General features: G+C 37.6%; 1 protein-coding gene across 1 annotated transcript in view; it reads right to left on the bottom strand.

Annotated features, from left to right (window-relative positions):
• LOC126183408 (calcium-dependent secretion activator-like) overlaps positions 1 to 23,085 on the bottom strand; it is a 1,473,721-nt gene that overhangs the window by 371,416 nt on the left and 1,079,220 nt on the right. Inside the window, exon 20 of the mRNA XM_049925356.1 lies at positions 11,322 to 11,423. Coding sequence (XP_049781313.1) covers positions 11,322 to 11,423 — 102 coding nt within the window. The remainder of the gene's footprint in view (positions 1 to 11,321; positions 11,424 to 23,085) is intronic.

Genomic DNA, 23,085 nt, shown 5'->3' with positions numbered 1-23,085 from the left:
TTAAATAAATCATGATCAAGACTGTTTTTAATAGTAACTATTTATAAGACATTGATCACTGCTGTTCCCGTAATGCATTCAAAAGTAGTATTATGTCTGAGATTAGCAGTTCTGATAATAAAACCAAAACAACTTGGAGTATTGCTGTAAAGGAAACACATCAACCAAAAGCACAGGAACACACTGTACTACCATGAAACTGATTGAAAAGTTTATTAACAAAAAGTCAGAATCAGAAAATATTTTTAATAATCATTTTCTACATGCTGTGAAGAAAATAGGGTTCAGGCATTCATTAGAAAAGGCACAACTATAGATAGAATAGAAAATACCTATATAATCTGATAACAGTGAAATTCTTCCTATGTGTCTTTCCAAAATCAGGAAGATAATAAACAGATTCAAAATTTAAAGCTCCATGTAATTGATGGCATTTCCAGCAGAGTACTAAAAGCTTGTTGAAAACAGATAGTAGGATTCTCAGCCATATATGTAATAGCTCACTTTAAAAAGGCATTTTTCCTGATAGATTGAAATGTGCTATTATAAACCATTTCATAAAAAGGGGGATAAATCTGATGCTAAGAACTACTGCCCAGTGTCGTCTCTGACAGCCTTATCCAAAATTCTTGACTAAGTATTGTTTTCAAGAGTAGCTTCACACATTTGTAAAAATAAAGTACTAAGAAAATGTAAGTTTGGTTTTCAGACGGGCTTCTCAACAGAAAATGCTGTATATGATTTCACTGATGAAATATTATATACCCTGTGGAATTTTTTTGGTGATCTCTCAAAGGCTGTTGATTGTGTCATTTTCCAAATTCTTCTAGATAAATTTTGTGATCTAATGTGTCTGAAATACTGATGGTATTACTTAGACATTATGTAATGAAATTCAAATTGCTGCTAAAGGAGTTCAGTGTTTTTATTGTGATAGATCCATTTTGGCTCAGTTGCCACCTTCAGACCATATCAGCTGTTGCTGTCACTTTGTATTCTATTACAGCATAGTGCAGATTTAAGACTTTTATAGTGTTAGCTGTTTTATGGTTTGTTGCTGTTAATTGAGCTTTCATTAATTTAATAATTTGAAGTTTTATCATCAGACTTGACAGATTGACAGTTTTGACGGCTTATCTTCTAGATAAGCTCAAGTACTGAGGTATGACTGGGAGGCTGCACAAATGGTTTAATTCAAAAGAAAGAAAATTTTATGCTCCTCACCTACAGCCTCAAACAGTGTGGCCAGTAACCTTAATAGATGGGAACGAAAATTTATAATAAATTAAAAAGGAACAAGTTAATGCAGATGAATTTTGATCCACTTAAAAGAAAGCTATATGAGGCATGTTATTTCTCAGTGGCTGAATTCATGCAGGATGAACTGGAAATTTGAGCTGGATACAATGTGTTATACAACCCAAAAATATCATTATAGTGTTATTATTCATTTTAGTGCTCTTGTTTATTAGTGTAGAACCCATTTTAACAGTATTATAAATTTTTACGTGACTCTTGTATGCAAACCGAATGGATTGCAAATGTATGTCACAAGGTGAATAAACCACAAATCCATATAGTATTAAAAGTCTGATAGATAGCAAGACAACATTTAATAGCAAATCAAAAGAAATTCTGAATGACAACTACTTCTACTCAATAGATGAATTCATAGATATGAAGTAATAACTGCAAAAAATAAATAAATAAATAAATAAATAAAAATATGTGTGTAAAGAAAACTTATATCTAAATGACACGTTCCACATCATTACAAAATGTCATATTCATGATCTATGGAACAAAGATTAAGGTATGTAGAGGTAGAACAACCACCAGAGTGTGTTAGTGTTGTTTTTGTTTAGTATTGTTACCAGGCCTGGTAGGGTATACAAGGGTTATGTACAGCATTAGATGCTGAGTGATCACTGTGAAGGACATGAAGATGCTGTGTAATCTATTGAGACAGCATTATTAGTGGATGAAGTTTCACAAATATGGACTACCAGTTTGTTTCATCATAGTGTTATTATTCATTTTAGTGCTATTGTTTATTAGTGTAGAACTCATTTTAACAGTATTATAAAATTTGACGTGTCTCTTGAATGCAAACCGAATGCATTGCAAATGTGTGTCACAAGATGAATAAACCACAAATCCATATATGCAGATTCTTCAACCTGGTGTCAAGAATGGTGTCATACAGGATTAAGTGCTGCGTCCCTTATTGTTCTTAATACATAATAACGACTTCACACTCTATATCCACAAGATGCAAAGTTATTCTTTTTGCTGTTATTACAAGTATATTAATAACAACCAACAAACAAGATTTAGCTGAGGAAATTGTAAATAAAATATTTTTGAAAGTTATTAAGTAGTCATATGCTAATGGATTTTCATTAAATTTTGGTAAAACACAGTACATACAGTTCTGTACAGTTAATGGCAGAACACCATTAACAAATGCAAACTTTGAACAGAAATCTGTAGCTAAGGCAAAATATTCAAAGTTTTTGGGCATGTGTATTGATTTGACATTGAATTGGAACAAAGATATTGATGATCTGCTGAAACATTTGAGTTCAGATACATATGGTATTACAGTAATTGCAAATTTTGATGATAAGCCTAGCAGTGAATTAGCCTACTATGTCTATTTTCATTCATTGCTTTTGTATGGCATCACAATAGCATCAATAGTCTGAGAGATAGCCAATTAACATTTAAAAACAAATTAAAAGAATTTCAGATGACAACTCCTTCTATTCAATAGATGAATTTTTAGATATAACTTAGTACTTTAGTAATTATACATAAAAAATTTGTGTCATGTAAAGAAACTTTTTGTTAAACTGACATGTTCCTCATCATTATGAAGTGTCATATTCATGATCTGTGGAACAAGTATTAAGCTGCTCTAACACAATCCAGTTACAAAGGTTTGAGCAAGCTTGCCTCAGAAGAGGATACAACAACTTTAAGACACCCTTCCTAATCCAATCAATGCATCCATCTAGTTGAGGGGGATGTGGATGCAACCTCATAATGATAAGGGATGCCAAGTTCTTTGCAAATTTTGCTCAGTTTTGTTTCAATCTCCCTTTCTGGGATCTTTACATTTTTTCAGTTAGTGCATGTTTTTGGTGCTGTCTAGAGAATGTCAGATTGACTAACCAGGCAAAAAGTGATTTCTCTGTCTTCTGTGTTGCTAGACCCTGAGCCAAGTGATACCCTATATATTAATGATATTGATTTGTATTTAAGTAAAATGCATGATGATGAAAGTTATGTATGATAAGGAACCTTATCTCTGAGAGTTGCAGAAGACATGATTCATGAGTCAAGAAAATTCATAGAACATATTGTATGTATGAGGTAATAATGCAGATCATGCTCCATGAAACAGTAACACGTTGTTTCACTTTGAGTTCAGCCATCATTACAAAGGCCAGCAGATACTTGGTTTTTATCTCGAACCTTTAACTGATCCATATTTTTCTCTTATTTCATGCAATGATGACACAACTGGATACTACCCTAGGTAAAACAATTGATTTAAACTAATCATACTGTAGTTTCTTCAGATAGTGGAAATATGAGAATCAACACTAGGTAACAGATGTTGAGTTATGTTCACAAGAGGATAACAGTATCCCCATGTTACCTTTTTTGTCAACATTCTCTGTGTGTATATATTTTGTATACTTGCTTGTACACAGCATGTTTCATTAAGTGTGAGCAAGCAAACCTCCAGTTTTCAGACCTCTAACAGAAAGCTGTTGTTGTTGTCGTGGTCTTCAGTCCTGAGACTGGTTTGATGCAGCTCTCCATGCTACTCTATCCTGTGCAAGCTTCTTCATCTCCCAGTACTTACTGCAACCTACATCCTTCTGAATCTGCTTAGTGCTTTCATCTCTTGGTCTCCCTCTATGATTTTTACCCTCCACGCTGCCCTCCAATGCTAAATTTGTGATCCCTTGATGCCTCAGAACATGTCCTATCAACTGGTCCCTTCGTCTTGTAAAGTTGTGTCACAAACTCCTCCTCTCCCCTATTCTATTCAATATCTCCTCATTAGTTACGTGATTTACCCATCTAATCTTCAGCATTCTTCTGTAGCACCACATTTCGAAAGCTTCTATTCTCTTCTTGTCCAAACTATTTATTGTCCATGTATCACTTCCATACATGGCTATGCTCCATACAAATACTTTCAGAAACGACTTCCTGACACTTAAATCTATACTCGATGTTAACAAATTTCTCTTCTTCAGAAACGCTTTCGTTGCCATTGCCAGTCTACATTTTATATCCTCTCTACTTTGACCATCATCAGTTATTTTGCTTCCCAAATAGCAAAACTACTTTACAACTTTAAGTGTCTCATTTCCTAATCTAATTCCCTCAGCATGACCCGACTTAATTCGACTACACTCCATTATCCTTGTTTTACTTTTGTTGATGTTCATCTTATATCCTCCATTCAAGACACTGTCCACTGCATTCAACTGCTCTTCCAAGTCCTTTACTGTCTCTGACAGAATTACAATGTCATCGGTGAACCTAAAAGTTTTTATTTCTTCTCCATGGATTTTAATACCTCCTCCTAATTTTTCTTTTGTTTCCTTTACTGCTTGCTCAATATACAGATTGAATAACATCGGGGAGAGGCTACAACCCTGTCTTACTCCCTTCCCAACCACTGCTTCCCTTTCATGCCCCTCAACTCTTATAACTGCCATCTGGTTTCTGTACAAATTGTAAACAGCCTTTCGCTCCCTGTATTTTACCTCTGCCACCTGTAGAATTTGAGAAAGAGTATTTGAGTCAACATTGTCAAAAGCTTTCTCTAAGTCTACAAATGCAAGAAAAGCAGGTTTGCCTCTCCTTAATCTCTCTTCTAATATAAGGCGTAAGGACAATATTGCCTCACGTGTTCCTACATTTCTACGGAATCCAAACTGATCTTCCCCGAGGTCAGCTTCTACCAGTTCTTCCATTCGTCTGTAAAGAATTCACGTTAATATTTTGCAGCTGTGACTTATTAAACTGATAGTTCAGTAATTTTCACATCTGTCAACACCTGCTTTCTTTGGGATGGGAATTATTATATTCTTCTTGAAGTCTGAGGGTATTTCGCCTGTCTCATACATCTTGCTCACCAGATGGTAGAGTTTTGTCAGGACTGGCTCTCCCAGGGCCGTCAGTAGTTCTAATGGAATGTTGTCTACTCCCAAGGCCTTGTTTCAACTCAAGTCTTTCAGTGCTCTGTCAAACTCTTCACACAGTATTGTATCTCCCATTTCGTCTTCATCTACATCCTCTTACATTTCCATAATATTATCCTCAAGTACATCACCCTTGTATAGACCCTCTATATACTCCTTCCACCTTTCTGCTTTCCCTTCTTTGCTTAGAACTGGGTTTCCATCTGAACTCTCGATATTCATACAAGTGGTTCTCTTTTCTCCAAAGGTCTCTTTAATTTTTCTGTAGGCAGTATCTATCCTACCCCTGGTGAGATAAGCGTCTACATCCTTACATTTGTCCTCTAGCCATCCCTGCGTAGCAGTTTTGCACTTCCTGTCGATCTCATTTTTGAGACGTTTGTATTCCTTTTTGCCTGCTTCATTTACTGCATTTTTATATTTTCTCCTTTCATCAATTAAATTCAATATTTCTTCTGTTACCCAAGGATTTCTACTAGCCCTCGTCGTTTTACCTACTTGACCCTCTGCTGCCTTCACTACTTCATCACTCAGAGCTACCCATTCTTCTTCTACCATATTTCTTTCCCCCAATCCTGTCAATTGCTCACTTATGCTCTCCCTGAAACTCTCTACAACCTCTGGTTTGGTCAGTTTATCGAGGTCCCATCTCCTTAAGTTCCCACCTTTTTTGCAATTTATTCAGATTTAATCCACAGTTCATAACCAATCGATTGTGGTCAGAGTCCACATCTGCCCCTGGAAATCTCTTACAATTTATAACCTGGTTCCTAAATCTCTGTCTTACCATTATATAAACTATCTGATACCTTTTAGTATCTCCAGGGTTCCTCCATGTATACAACCTTCTTTCATGATTCTGAAACCAAGTGTTAGCTCTGTGCAAAATTCTACCAGACGGGTTCCTCTTTCATTCCTTACCCCCAATCCAAATTCACCTACTATGTTTCCTTCTCTCCCTTTTCCTACTCTCGAATTCCAGTCACCCATGACTATTAAATTTTCATTTCCCTTCACTACCTGAATAATTTCTTTTATCTCATCATACATTTCAGTGATTTCTTCATCATCTGCAGAGCTAGTTGGCATATTGGGCTTCGTGTCTATCTTGGCCACAATAATGCATTCACTATGCTGCTTATAGTAGCTTACCCACACTCCTATTTTTTTATTCATTATTAAACCTACTCCTGCATTACCCCTAATTGATTTTGTATTTATAGCCCTGTATTCACCTGACCAAAAGTCTTGTTCCTCGTGCCACTGAACTTCACTAATTCCCACTATATCTAACTTTAACCTATCCATTTCCTTTTTTAAATTTTCTAACCTACCTGCCCCATTAAGGGATCTGACATTCCACGCTCCGATCTGTAGAACACCAGTTTTCTTTCTCCTGATAACAAAGTGCTCTTGAGTAGTCCCGCCCGGAGATCCGAATGGGGGCCTATTTTACCTCTGGGATATTTTACCCAAGAGAAAGCCATCATCATTTAACCATACAGTAAAGCTGCATGCCCACAGGAAAAATTACGGCTCCAGTTTCCCCTTGCTTTCAGCTGTTCGCAGTACCAGCACAGCAAGGCCATTTTGGTTAGTGTTACAAGGCCAGATCAGTCAATCATCCAGACTGTTGCACCTGCAACTACTGACTAGGCTGCTGCCCCTCTTCAGGAACTACACATTTGTCTGGCCTCTCAACATATACCCCTCCAGTGTGGTTGCACCTACGATCTGTATCGCTGAGGCACGCAAGCCTCCACACCAACGGCAAGGTCCATGGTTTATGGGAGAACAGAAAGATATGAAAAATGAAAGAAAGAAAGACACACATAATTTAGAAAGGTACGAGGCAGTGCAGAAAGTAACGCACTGCATGTTTTTCTTCTCAGCTGAAAACAATACTAACGATGTGAATCATTATGTATATATTATTTGAAGTCTTCTGAGTGAGTGTGCCAAGTTTCCATCGCTTCTGACACATATCGTAGCTGCAGGACAATTTCTAATTGGCATCTGTAGGTAACATACGTTACAAGCAATGTGCTGTCATTGAATTTCTCACTGCAAAGAAACAAACTGTTGGGAATGTTCACATGCCTGCACATAGTCTATGGAGCATCTGCTGTGACAGAAGTACAGTTAGTCACTGGACACAGAGAGTGAGGACATCAGAAGGCAGTTGAGCGGAGCTCCACGATTTGCAGTGGTCAGGGAGACTATTCACGACTGTCACATCTGACACACCTGACCTAGCCCCCTCAGACTTCCCCTTGTTTGGGCCATTAAAGGATGCCATTTGTGGAAGACATTTTTAATATGATCAGGAAGTGATTCACACAGTGAAGCACTGACTCCACTACCAGGACAAGGATTGGTACTGGGAGGGCATACGCGCCCTTGTTTCATGCTGGAGGAAGGCCATAGTACAGGATGGAGATTATGTGGAAAAATAGGGTGTGTATATGAAACGCCATTTTCTGTGCGTGCAATTCTCATGATGTTCAATAAAGAACTGTTGAAGAAAAAAGATGTGGTGCATTACTTTATGGACAACCCTTGTAATTAAGGGGGAATTTTATCTGGATGTAATGTAAGAGGATGGAACGTAGTGGGAACAGGAGAAGAGGTAGAGACAAAAGTGGAGAACCCAGATTTTGAACTCAACAACATTTTGCTTACCATTATGCTGTGGTTATCCAGTAGACACTTTGACACAATTTAGCACCTGGCATTCATCCAGGTTAAAAGCTGGTTCATGATATGAAGAACATATCACACTGTAGAACTGCAGTTAAGCTGGTATTTAACATATCTTATATCACTAGAGGCTCTGTCTTTAAGGTTGTATGGACTGCCAGTGATAGGTCTATAGCAGGAAGTGGTGCATGTATTAATGGTGCAGGACTTAGTGCAACGTAAGTAAACAACAGAATATTGCTTTGGATGGGATGCAAGATAGTTAAGCCCATTGTGGTAAATGTAGTTCATTTGTTGAAATGCTGTATGGTACAGTACAACCATGACATATTTTTCAATCTGCTAACACCTGCACTGTATCTATCTCTAGACTATGCCCAGTCTACTCTACTTTCCAAATAAAAGATTTACATTTCCTTTGGGACTTCCTACACTGTTCTAGTCCAGCTGCATCTTCTTGTCCTCATATTTTTCTTCCAGTCTGCAATTATTTCTACCATTGTCCATCTACACCTACATCTACACGGATACTCCACAAATCACATTTAAGTGCCTGGCAGAGAGATCATCAAACCATCTTCACAATTCTCTGTTATCCCAAACTTGTATAGTGCATGGAAACAACAAACACCTATATCTTTCCGTATGAGCTCTGATTTCCTTTATTTTATCATGGCGATCATTTCTCCCTGTGAAGTTTGGCATCAACAAAATATTTTCGCATTCAGAAAAGAAATATGGTGATTGGAATTTTGTGAGAAGATTCTACCGCAACAAAAAATGCCTTTGTTTTAATGATCTCCACCCCAAATCCCATATCATTTCAGTGACACTCTCTCCCATATTTCGAGATAATACAAAATGTGCTGCCCTTCTTTGAACTTTTTTGATGTGCTCTGTCAATCCTATCTGGTAATGATGTCACACTGTGCAGTAGTATTCTAAAAGAGGATGGACAAGCATAGTGTAGGCAGTCTCCTTAGTAGATCTGTTACATTTTCTAAGTGTCCTGCCAATAAAATGCAATCTTTGGTTGGCCTTCCCCACAAGATTTTCTATGTGTTCCTTCCAATTTAAGTTGTACATAATTGTAATTCCCAGGTATGAAGTTGAACTTAAGGCCTGTAGATTTGACTGTTTTATCATATAACTGAAGTTTAATGGATTCCTCTCAGTACTCACGTGGATGACCTCACACTTTTTGTTATTTAAGGTCAATTGCCAATTTTTGCACCATACAGATATCTTTACCAAATAGTTTTGCGATTTGTTTTAATCTTCTGATGACTTCACTAGTTGGTAAACAACAGTGTCATTTGCATACAACCTAAGATGGCTGCTCAAATAATCTCCCTCATCATTTATATAGATAAGGAACAGCAAAGGGCTTATAACACTACCTTGGGGAATGCCAGAAATCACATCTATTTTACTCTATGACTTTCTGTCAATTACTGCAAACTGTGATCTCTTTGACAGGAAATCAATAATCTAATCACATAACTGAGACAATATTCCATAAGTATGGAATATGCCTTCCGAAAATCCAGAAATACGGAATGAAGCTGAAATCCTTTGTCAAAAGCCCTCAAAACTTTATGTGAGTAAAGAGCTAGTTGTGTTTCACAAGAATGAAGTTTTCTATTTCCATGTTGACAGTATGTCAATAGACCATTTTCTTCAAGGTAATTCATAATGTTCTAACACAATATATGATCCAAAATCCTGATGCATATCCATGTTAATGATATGGGCCTGTAGTTTTGTGGATTACTCCTGCTGCCTTTCTTGAATATTGGTGTCACCTGTGCATTTTTCCAGTCTTTGGGTATGGGTCTTTTGTCAAGCCAAGGTTGTTTATGGTTGTTAAGTATGGGGCTATTGCAGTGGCATAATCTGAAAGGAACCTAATTTATATACAGTCTGGACCAGAAGACTTGCTTTTATCAACTGATTTAAGTTGCTTCACTGGTCCTCTCACACACTCCTTACTTGCTGGATCAGAGCACTGGTTCCAATTGCTTCTGCTGCAATCAATTACATATTTTGCACTAACGAGATATTCTAGTTCTCTGAAGAAGGAGTTTATCCATATGCTCATTTGACAAGTATACTTTTCTATGTCCTTGCATTCTGCCCATTATGTCCTTTGTTTGATGAGTATATATCTATGGGTTTTGATGTAGGCATACATACAGATATATGTATAGGCCTACAGAGAGGCATTTGTTTAGCTGTGAATGAAATACTAGATTCTTTAACAACCAAGTGTCTATTCTCACACATTTGTTGACACATGTTAGGGAAACACAAACAAATAAAGGTTTATCTTCACAGGACAATAACACAAGGCAAAACATTACATTCTTTCGCTCATAACAGCAGAATTAGGAAAATTACAATCTGACATGTAATTCACAGATCTTCAGTCGCATACCCGGAAAAGAAATGATTACAGCAAATAATACTGTTGTGAGTATCTCACAACAAAATATTGAGGAAACCTGGATATTCTTCTCCACTGCAAGGTATTAAGTAAAGATGACACTGTAAAAATAAAACACTGTACATGGGTTTCAATAGACAATGATTTAAAGAGGAATGAATTTAATCTATTATTTATCTCTGATTTTTACATATAAAATCATATCTCATAGGTGAACAACCTATACGCAATATATAATATTTGGCTGTACAGTTATCAACAAAATTTGGCTTCTTCAAGTTTTTAATTAAACATGGAAAGAGAAAAATCTGATAAATGACTTGTGGCTTTTGTAACTTTCACAGCATTTCTGTGAAAAATCATATATGCCTATCTTCTCAGAAATTGAGCAGCTCATACTCCTAATATTGCTCTTTTCTCTTCTATTAGCTAAGCAATTACCTCTGCCCTAATAGAACCTGTTGAGTAAATGATATGTATGTAGTCTTTTTGGCCATATGAAATGTTATATTAAATTTTTCACTTTCAAATTTTGTATTTAGCTTGAATAAATTGCAAGAGCATGTTTTAATGAAATACATCATACCATTAAATATTTCGAGAGAAAAATCTGATAGAAGACATTCAGCTTGTATGTATCTGTATTGAGTGTAAAAATGTATAGTATATATTACTAATAACCATATGAGCTATTGTCACAAAATATGTATCACTAATGCAAACTATATGTGCAGAAATGGCTACATAGTAAATATTATGTCTTTTAAGACAAGTGAAAAGAGTTTAATTTGGTATGATAATCCAAGCAAAATAATGTATTTTGTTTTTTGCTGTTTGCTGCAAACTAACATAATGAGTTGATAGTGTCATTAATTGTAAATATGCTCATCATTTTAACTATTTTTTATTTTCAAATGTCGACTATCTAAAATTACATTATGTACCTGAAGTTAGTAATTTGATTTTCCAGCAAAATTCTAAGTCTTTCTTTAATCTCCTGGAATTTCTCCTTTTCTTCATGGGTCACAGTTCCAACACCATCAGGTCTGAAACAGTAAACATCATTTTCTTTCCTTTTTACTTTGATTAGATTTAATGGCAAATGTTATACAAACATTACATGGTATTGCAGTAATTGTAGTTACTGATGATGTGTTTGTCTGTGTAATAGTGATCCAAAGAAGCAAAATAGAACAAAACAGAATGCACACATTCAAATTTCATGCAATGCAATTAGTTGAAAGATGCATCATACTTCAAAATATTCTTTGGTTTTTAACATAAATAAACATCAAGCTTTTCCAAGAGAATTTTCCCAAATTTTTATACTGTGTTCAATACACTATGTTCACAAACATAATACATGTCAACAGCTGGTGGGGTGCCTGGTAAACAAGTCTCTGCTGGATCAGTGGCAAAATGGTGCAACATGCAATATGATATGTCATTGCAAAACAGAATGAAACAAAATGTGTGGATATGTTATATTTAAAATAATGATTCTGAAATGAAAAAGCAGTTCAGTTAAGTAACATAATTTAACTCTATATCACCAAATGTAGTAATATCTCATAACATAAAACTAAGCTATTAAGCACACAACAGTCAACAACACATACATATCCTTAAGTTGGGCAAACCGGATAGCCATTGAGAAAACTGCTAAGGATAAAGAATGTGTGGAGGCAAAAAGAGGACAAAAGGTGTGCAAATATTAAGTATACAAATAACTGAATTCATAAGAATTATTCAACAAGATATGACAATATCTACGTATTAAATGTACATCTGTAGCAAAATACGTAACAGACAGAAATCACTTCCTCCTGCTTAGCTTAATTTTTCTGTGATCATTTTGTAAATTGAAAGTCTCTGAGTGTACAAACAACCACCAAGGACTGTAACTGGCATTCACACTTCTCGCCAACACAAGAAGGTATCAAGGTATAATCAGTAAATTTCAATACAGGTTAAAATGCTATGAATAAATAAATTGCTTCTCATCATAACATAAAAATAATGTAGGTTGCTGAGATTTGCAATATGACTGATGTTTCTTCCACTTGAAGTACATGAAAACTATAAAACTCACTGTTCATCTTTCAAAGATCACAGTCATGCTACCAGCGTCAGTACCAGCAATTGTCGCACCACCCATGCCAAGTCATATCATTACAGATAAACATACTGTATATGAAAATATCTCTTTGAGTATTGCCAAAGAATAGGTGCAAAGCCATTTTCCTCATATTGATATCATATTTCTGCCACTGTCAGAAGCGTCTTCTTTAGATAACAATAATTAATATACAAGCACTACAGTAAGTGTTTAGTTCACAGTCATCACTTCCACTCTCTACTCTTTCAGATAAATGAACCATTGTTTCTTGGTGCTATTATTTGTAGCATAAAATATAAAAACTGCATGCAATACTACTATGTAATGTTAATAAACCACAACCGTCTAAATGACGGGCTGAGGAATTTTGTCTGTCATCCCACATATGAAAGGCCCATGACACGTCCACTGAACTGACAATGAAGAAATGAGTTTGATGTACCAAATATGAAGATCAAAGTCTCTAATTTTCAGGAATAAACTGTACCAATATTTCTGAATGTACCATCTCAAAAAGATTACCTTCTGCAACATTCCATCATTTTCCACATCACTCTACTAAATGAATAACAGAATATTCTGTTACTGACAGTAACTTGTTGCTGTCTCCCAATATTCTACACCACAATACATTTAGCTCAACTGAGAGATCCTATCATTATGCTACATCACTAGCCCTATGAGCACTGGCCAAGTATACTATAGGAAAAGGCTGTTGTGACTGGAAGCACAACATTCTTTTTAGGCCACTATATTGACAGTGTACTGAGCCTATTTCAATTCATGTAAAACAATTCTTTCTGTGCTTAAATGCAGTATTAATGAAAGTGTGGAAGAGAGATACTTAACTCCTATTTTAAAGTGAACATACCAGCCACAGTTAAGCAAATCATTTGCTGAGTCAAAGCTTGAGAATGACAATGGATGGGTAACTGTTTGTCAGTAACCAACTTTTCAGTATGGAACAACATAACTCCTACACATGATGTGTACCCCAGATAACTTCAGATAACTGAACACAAAAATTATCAGTACGAAGTTTGATTCAGTGCATGGTCAAAACATAGAAAAAGGTGAAATTAATGGATGAGTTGTAAGACATGCTAAGGGACATGTATGACTGGTCTGAAGTCACAGCAGATATTACATCACTGTTGTTGGATGAGTGGAATTTTTACACATGTTTATTTGAGTTAAAACAAGCTACTGGCTCATCTCATTATCTCCCGTCCCCCCTTTTCTACCCTCCTACTTAGTACAACTGAGGCATAGCATCCAATTAATAGAAAAATGTGTTGTAGTACTTATCTCAAATGCCTTTCATATACAGGGTTATTACAAATGATTGAAGCGATTTCACAGCTCTACAATAACTTTATTATTTGAGATATTTTCACAATGCTTTGCACACACATATAAAAACTCAAAAAGTTTTTTTTAGGCATTCACAAATGTCAATATGTGCCCCTTTAGTGATTTGGCAGACATCAAGGCAATAATCAAGTTCCTCCCACACTCGGCCCAGCATGTCCCCATCTATGAGTTTGAAAGCATCGTTGATGCGAGCTCGCAGTTCTGGAACGTTTCTTGGTAGAGGAGGTTTAAACACTGAATCTTTCACATAGCCCCACAGAAAGAAATCGCATGGGGTTAAGTCGTGAGATCGTGGAGGATATGACATGAATTGCTGATCATGATCTCCACCACGACCGATCCATCGGTTTTCCAACCCCCTGTTTAAGAAATGCCGAATATCATGATGGAAGTGCGGTGGAGCACCATCCTGTTGAAAGATGAAGTTGGCGCTGTCGGTCTCCAGTTCTGGCATGAGCCAATTTTCCGCGGGCTACGCGTGAAACTTGCCCGCACGCGTTCAACCGTTTCTTCGCTCACTGCAGGCCGACCCGTTGATTTCCACTTACAGAGGCATCCAGAAGCTTTAAACTGCGCACACCATCGCTGAATGGAGTTAGCAGTTGGTGGATCTTTGTTGAACTTCGTCCTGAAGTGTCGTTGCACTGTTATGACTGACTGAAGTGAGTGCATTTCAAGCACGACATACGCTTTCTCGGCTCCTGTCGCCATTTTGTCTCACTGCACTCTCGAGCGCTCTGACGGCAGAAACCTGAAGTGTGCCTTCAGCCAAACAAAACTTTATGAGTTTTTCTACGTATCTGTAGTGTGTCGTGACCATATGTCAATGAATGGAGCTACAGCGAATTTATGAAATCGCTTCAATCATTTGTAATAGCCCTGTACATGCAGATTTACTCCCAGTGTTACAGTTAATAAGAAAATTCAGTTTTAAATCAATCATGATACATTTTTCCTCAATATAAGATGTAAAAATATTTTTATTATGAGGTTACAAAGTTATTAGTTTTGCTCCCAGCATCTATGAATTATGGAAACATTTAGCATCTGGGAATGTAGGGAGCATCTGCTCATCAAGCCAGCATGCACGATGCTGTATCAAAAACTGTTGGAATTGTCTATTAAGCTTTTGTTAATAGATTTATGGCAACTAAACAGCAGAACTGAAAAACCAAAAACTTGTCAATTTCTAATACAACAGTGGGAAATCCTGGTTGGAGAAAGTGAAAGATAATGAGTAGTAACATAGTGGAGATGTTTGTTACTGTCTATACAAATAAAAGCGTGTACACAGTAACTCAGCTTGTGATGCTGCATTCTACATAAAAATATACATCTTCACACTCAGAACTACATTGTCTGAGAAAAAAAAAAAAAAGAAATGAAATGATCGTATGGCATTGTTGTCCGGGAGACCCCATGCAGGGAAGTTTGGCCGCAGTATTGCAAGTCCTTTTGACTGTGGTGGAGATAGCTGTATAAATACAGATTGCAGTTATAGGGCAAGATAGTATGACGTGTGAAGGACGTGGTGGAGAGACAGTTTTCATGTACTGAAGTCACTGAAACTGGTATTAGTGACAAGGGAGAGGAGAGGAATGTATCACAATAGAGCCCATTGTGAAGCTACCATTCATTTAGATAAACATCGTATTAGTTGCAACAGCATGTATGGCCACAGGGTAAACTAATTTGTCTTTCAGAGCTGTTCATTTACACTGATACTGATGGGCAGCCAGGTGCTGTTCAGACCGAGACAAAAGACAATGCAGTAGTTGTAGAAGAGTTAAAGATGATGCAATTGATTTCCAGTGGAACCTGTCTTGCTGAGATAGAATACAACATATCTGGACTGGAAATGGATGTGCTAGGTGAATACATGAAACAAATCCTACACGTGGCCTTGGACAAAAATATGATACATGCTGCAGTGCATAGTATAAGGAAAGAATTAAGAATTAAGAGTTAAAATTTAAGAATGTTGTTGGCTGAAGGAATCTTAACAAAACAGAATCAATTCCAGAAAGAGGAAGTTTACAAAATTCCAGTTTGATCAGTTGTTGAGTAGTGTTCATCCCTCTTGCAGTCTTACAATGTAAGGTTAGTAGATGAGCTGAGAATGATCCCAGTATGAGTAATACTTCTTGGAGTGGGTTTGTTTCATAAGCAAAAAAAATGTTACAAATGTGCTCATACAATTCCAGTATCAGATATTACAAAAGAGACTTCTTTTATCATTGAGAGGTTTACCACTAAAAAAAATTCCAAGAAGAGTCACAAAACATATTGACCTATTGGAGAAGGAAGAGAAATTCTGGTTTATCCACAGTTACTAGGAAATGATCATTAAAGATACACTCCTGGAAATGGAAAAAAGAACACATTGACACCGGTGTGTCAGACCCACCATACTTGCTCCGGACACTGCGAGAGGGCTGTACAAGCAATGATCACATGCACGGCACAGCGGACACACCAGGAACCGCGGTGTTGGCCGTCGAATGGCGCTAGCTGCGCAGCATTTGTGCACCGCCGCCGTCAGTGTCAGCCAGTTTGCCGTGGCATACGGAGCTCCATCGCAGTCTTTAACACTGGTAGCATGCCGCGACAGCGTGGACGTGAACCGTATGTGCAGTTGACGGACTTTGAGCGAGGGCGTATAGTGGGCATGCGGGAGGCCGGGTGGACGTACCGCCGAATTGCTCAACACGTGGGGCGTGAGGTCTCCACAGTACATCGATGTAGTCGCCAGTGGTCGGCGGAAGGTGCACGTGCCCGTCGACCTGGGACCGGACCGCAGCGACGCACGGATGCACACCAAGACCGTAGGATCCTACGCAGTGCCGTAGGGGACCGCACCGCCACTTCCCAGCAACTTAGGGACACTGTTGCTCCTGGGGTATCGGCGAGGACCATTCGCAACCGTCTCCATGAAGCTGGGCTACGGTCCCGCACACCGTTAGGCCGTCTTCCGCTCACGCCCCAACATCGTGCAGCCCGCCTCCAGTGGTGTCGCGACAGGCGTGAATGGAGGGACGAATGGAGACGTGTCGTCTTCAGCGATGAGAGCCGCTTCTGCCTTGGTGCCAATGATGGTCGTATGCGTGTTTGGTGCCGTGCAGGTGAGCGCCACAATCAGAACTGCATATGACCGAGGCACACAGGGCCAACACCCGGCATCATGGTGTGGGGAGCGATCTCCTACACTGGCCGTACACCACTGGTGATCGTCGAGGGGACACTGAATAGTGCACGGTACATCCAAACCATCATCGAACCCATCGTTCTACCATTCCTAGACCGGCAAGGGAACTTGCTGTTCCAACAGGACAATGCACGTCCGCATGTATCCTGTGCCACCCAACGTGCTCTAGAAGGTGTAAGTCAACTACCCTGGCCAGCAAGATCTGCGGATCTGTTCCCCATTGAGCATGTTTGGGACTGGATGAAGCGTCGTCTCACGCGGTCTGCACGTCCAGCACGAACGCTGGTCCAACTGAGGCGCCAGGTGGAAATGGCATGGCAAGCCGTTCCACAGGACTACATCCAGCATCTCTACGATCGTCTCCATGGGAGAATAGCAGCCTGCATTGCTGCGAAAGGTGGATATACACTGTACTAGTGCCGACATTGTGCATGCTCTGTTGCCTGTGTCTATGTGCCTGTTGTTCTGTCAGTGTGATCATGTGATGTATCTGACCCCAGGAATGTGTCAATAAAGTTTCCCCTTCCTGGGACAATGAATTCACGGTGTTCTTATTTCAATTTCCAGGAGTGTAACTCAGTAACTTCTCTAGTCTCTCAGTTCTGTGAACTGACAAGTCAAGCTCTCTGTTGCTCCCCAAACAGTGTCTCCACTGTAAACAATTCTCTTCTGATTTTTGACTGTGATTTTTTCATCTGACATGTGCAGATTATACTATTAGCCTTTCTGATAAGATTTATTAAGACATCAATAGATTTTTGTGTAATGATCAGTGATACCATTAGCTATATGAACCACAACATGTATGATGGTCACCTATAGGCTGCAACACTAATCATAAGAAATTATAAAGCTTGCTCAAAAGCAGACACTGATTTCCAGAATGAGATTTTCACTCTGCAGCGGAGTGTGCGCTGATATGAAACTTCCTGGCAGATTAAAACTGTGTGCCCGAGCGAGACTCGAACTCGGGACCTTTGCCTTTCGCGGGCAAGTGCTCTACCATCTGAGCTACCGAAGCACGACTCACGCCCGGTACTCGCAGCTTTACTTCTGGTAGAGCACTTGCCCGCGAAAGGCAAAGGTCTCAAGTTCGAGTCTCGGTCGGGCACACAGTTTTAATCTGCCAGGAAGTTTCAGACACTGATTTTATATAAAACTGCTTTATGGAAACTTAAAAAATTATTAACAGATCACAAAAATTAACTATAATAAAAAATTACAAAAATAGTAAATATCATGTGAAGACTTTGACAGGATTACAGCAAGAAATCTTTGAAAGACTACCAGTCACATAACTAACTTACAGTGGAATTAAAGGTGAAAGAAGATGCCAAAACCAACTCACATTGAAACACAAATTAGGGAACTCTACATTTCTGTCTCTGAAGTACATGCTGTGGTAAATATGATCACCAGAGAATAAATTACAAACAGTTTAGTCTCCAAGTTAAGAAATCATAGAAGTATATGCACAAGCAAAAGAAATGTGGTGAGGATTAGAAAATAAACAGGGGGTGGATTAAGTATGGAGGATATGTTAAGACATTCACAGGTGTTAACAAATACTGTAGAAGACATATGTAAACTGAAACACAAGCAAGGCAACACACCCATGGACACAACATGTTTAGATATATTGAAGGCTAACACTTAATTAGGAATTAAAATTTAAATAACTGATGTCCAGTATTTGTTCACGTCAAAGGAATTCATGTTATCAGATGCCAAAAAAAGACAAAAACAGGTAAATATAGGAACTCCCTGATCAATATGTGATACTTTATATGTGTACAACTGCTGCCTGAAAAGAAATGTAAAATAATACCAAACATTTTGACAAATTATCTGCAAAAACTAACAGTAAATTAGGAACAATAGAACTTATATATTGAAGTAGAAAAAAAGACACTAAATAAAGCAGTGAACATTTCTAGGAACTGATAGATCAAACATAATTTTCTATAGAGATACAGAAATAAATAGCAATGAATTGTAAGAACGTGCAGCAATATCTAAAATGGAAAATCAGACCCATTTCTATTTATCACAAACAGAGTAAGCAAAGCTGTACCTAAGGGCAAATGGTGAAAAAGCTAATTAAAGAATAAAATAAAATTTCAGAACAGAAAAAAGTTAAAAGAGAGGGAACAATGAGTCTAATGTCCAGCAGGTACACTAGTGACTAAGTAAATCTTACAATAAATAATAAATGGAAAAACTGACAAAGTAGCAAATATGAGGTCGTGCTGAAAAGTAATGCCTCCGAATTTTTTATTCAGTTCTTAATATTGGTTGTGGTATTATATGTCATGAATATGACTTCGCCAATTTCCCCACATCACTGACACAAGTTGCAGCCCTGTGCCACTATAGGGTTCTGAATTGTAGCGTGTAACATTGTGATGTGTAACACAACTATGTCAGTGTGTGAGAAACAGCATGCTGTAATCAAGTTACTTATTGCAGACAATGTGCCTCTGACTGAAATCAATAGAATAATCAAAGCTGTGCATGATAATGATTGTATCAGCTTCAGTAATGTGTGATAGTGGATTGTACGTGCTCACAATGAAGGAAACAGTGGTGCTAACCTCAAATGTGTGACAGAGTGTAGAGTGGACTTAAATAACACCTTTGAGGACATCACATTTACACTGATGTGGTGCAAGCAGGTGTGAGGTTGTGGCTCCATTACAAATTTAAAAAATTCTTTAGTGATGGTCTTAACAAACTGGTATCTCATCAGGAAAAATTTTTTCATTGCAAGGGTCACTATATTGAGAAATAAATATGTAAACATGAAGAGTAAAGATGTAGTGTGTTAATAAAGTTTGGTTTATTTAAAAAGCTTCAAGAATTTTCACATAAAAAATTTGGAGGCATTACTTTTCAGCATGCCCTCAGAAATTACAAAATAAACACAACAGTTTTATGGATTTTAGGGGAAAAAATTGAATGTAGATGTTATGAGGGCCAGCACACAAACACATTTAATGATCATGTTTATTTACAATCACATGCTACACACACGAGAAAAGCTAAGTCTTTACATTTGAAATATACATAAATATATGACACATGTATGCTGTCTACTCTCACCCCCTTCACCTCCCTCTCACTGCATACATTTGACATCAGGGGGGGGCTGTGCTGCAATTTATACATACACTTACTCAGCAATGTCTCAGACAAGTTGAGACTAGACGTGTTCAAACTTGCACATGTCTTATTTCTCACATTTTATGGATGCAGGCAGCACATGTATCAGGTTCCCACCAGAGGAGGCACAACTGTGTATTAGTGGACTGTTAAGAACAAGAAGGGGGCAGTATGTAATGTTAAAGAAGGGAATGTATATGATGTATTTAAATGTTATGTATGTGGTAAATTCTCCAGGATGAGCTACCTGTGATATTTCAGCAACTCTGTATAGCAAAGTGTTACCTTATGGACCAGAATAGAAAGTGGGACTTTGCTATGATTTCTAACAAAATGGAGGTGTGTGATTATACAACATTAAACCAGGACTTCTGTGTGCAAATACACTACCAAGAAAACAGCAGTATTACTGTGAACAGTGATACAACAGTCAGAACACACATTCCAAGTGTGGATTAACTCCAAGTGTAAAATGAACATATATAAGAAATTTATATATCAAATCACAAACCTTACAGTGGACAAAAACATTGGTAACAATTTTATTGGTCCCATAAAGTACCCTGATACATGTCTACAAGAAACTTTTTTGTCTTCCTTGGCTACAGAACATGGTTTTCCCAGACTGGAAGCTATAATTTATGATGGCATAAAGATGTTGTTTTTGAGCCTGTGGAAGACCATCCAAATGCATTAAAAACCGACAAACAATATAAGACATGACCTCTGTACTTTTTGCCAAGTTTTTCTATGTGATATAAGTGACTGGATCATTTACAGGACATTTCCAGTGTGTTGTTTAACAATTTTCTGCTATGTATGTACTGTACTGGGACAATAAGAATACATAACAACATAAGTGTTGCATTATTGCTCAGTTCTCAGTCCAGGACATTGTTCTCCACTATACCATCAAATATAGATATTGTTGAATTAGGATGTGTTCACATGAATAATGTTCTACCACAGATCTTAAGAAAAAGAGGAATTCTATCAAACACACTTAAACCATTCTCTAGCAAGCATGTTTCTTAACTTTAGGATTCAATTGTGGTATTTGAATATACATAATTTCGTGGAAGCTAGATATAAAAATATAGATCAGCTTAAGGAGCAGACAGTACATCCTTGATGTTGAGATATTACAAAGTAATATTTTTGAAGCTTTTCTATTCTGTTGCAACCAACATGACCATTTTGCTGCTCTATACATAAGTCATTTGCTATTAAATCAGAACATTGCTAGTTATATAACTGGAGCAATAGATGAAGTACTGGCTCCTAAATGCATGACAAGAAAAAAATGAGAAAATAGTAGCTGTCTATTTTTGAAAACACTTCTCTATTCTTAAGGTTTTACAGGTATTAATGTGTGATTGTAGTAAAAGTGTAATCAACAAAAGCAGGAGCCTGGGCTGAGACACTTTGAGTATACAAGATTCTGAAGAAGTTTTGGCTACCCTCCCTTGTGGCTGCATGCCACTTTTCATGTGTGAACTTTCCTCAGCTGAACCATTACTCTCACTTCAGGAGAGTGATATACATAACCATTACTCTTAGCGCATAAGCAACAGCAACTAAGGCTTTCCTAACCAAGCCTATGTTAAAGAATAAAAATTGTTAGTCTGTATAATAGTTTCCAGTTTATTTCTCACTATTATGTGCCCAACTATTAATGCAGAAGTGGATGATTAACATCACTAACACTTTATCTTTACTTATCCTTACGCAACTGACATTTATAAAGGACCCACATCATTCATAGCAGCTAAATTACCCCAAGTACCATTTTTCTCTAGCATGTTAAATAAATACAAATAGTTGCACTCTTCAGGTAAGGGAAAATCAACATTACCCTGGCTCAGTTCTCATCTCTTGAACTGAGTGTCATAAGAAAATGCAGTGCATATTGTGTAAAATATTTCAAAACCAAATAACCCTACAGCCAAAGAAAGGGAAAAAGTATGTAGCCTGTGTTTGCCTTTCATTGCCACAAGGAAGGATTTTTGCAGTTAACAATCCCATTAATGATGAGGTCATTAGAGATGGATCATAAACTCAGAGTGGACAAGAACAAGTAAGAAGATCATTGATGCTTTCTTCAAGGGAAACATCCCTGCATTTATCTCATGTACTTTAGGGAAACCACAGAAAACGTAAGTCTGGATGGATGGGCTGTGAGTTCAAACATGCTCCTCTGAAATGCAATTCTAATGCATCACTAATGCAATACCTTCATTGGTCTAATTATCGAAGTATAACTCTGTCCTAAGTCAGATACCCATACAGTACAGTATCTTATACTATCTCATTGTATGTTCTCATTATTGTGCCTTGTTGTCCGACAGACTGGATGAAATTTCTCTCTCATGCACAATATGGAAGTTAATAGGAATATAAAAAAAGGGAGGAAGGTTTATCTGTTTAGCAAGAGTAATAGAAGGCAGATTTCAGACTACCTAACAGATCAAAACGAAAATTTCTGTTCCGACACTGACAATGTTGAGTGTTTATGGGAAAAGTTCAAGGCAATCGTAAAATGCGTTTTAGACAGGTACGTGCCGAGCAAAACTGTGAGGGACGGGAAAAACCCACCGTGGTACAACAACAAAGTTAGGAAACTACTGCGAAAGCAAAGAGAGCTTCACTCCAAGTTTAAACGCAGCCAAAACCTCTCAGACAAACAGAAGCTAAACGATGTCAAAGTTAGCGTAAGGAGGGCTATGCGTGAAGCGTTCAGTGAATTCGAAAGTAAAATACTAGGTACCGACTTGACAGAAAATCCTAGGAAGTTCTGGTCTTACGTTAAATCAGTAAGTGGCTCGAAACATCATGTCCAGACACTCCG

Source organism: Schistocerca cancellata, chromosome 4 (assembly GCF_023864275.1).
Source record: "Schistocerca cancellata isolate TAMUIC-IGC-003103 chromosome 4, iqSchCanc2.1, whole genome shotgun sequence".
Taxonomy (NCBI): Eukaryota; Metazoa; Arthropoda; class Insecta; order Orthoptera; family Acrididae; genus Schistocerca; species Schistocerca cancellata.
The sequence above is the reverse complement of the archived record's forward strand: the minus strand, read 5'-3'. Positions and strand labels throughout refer to the sequence as shown.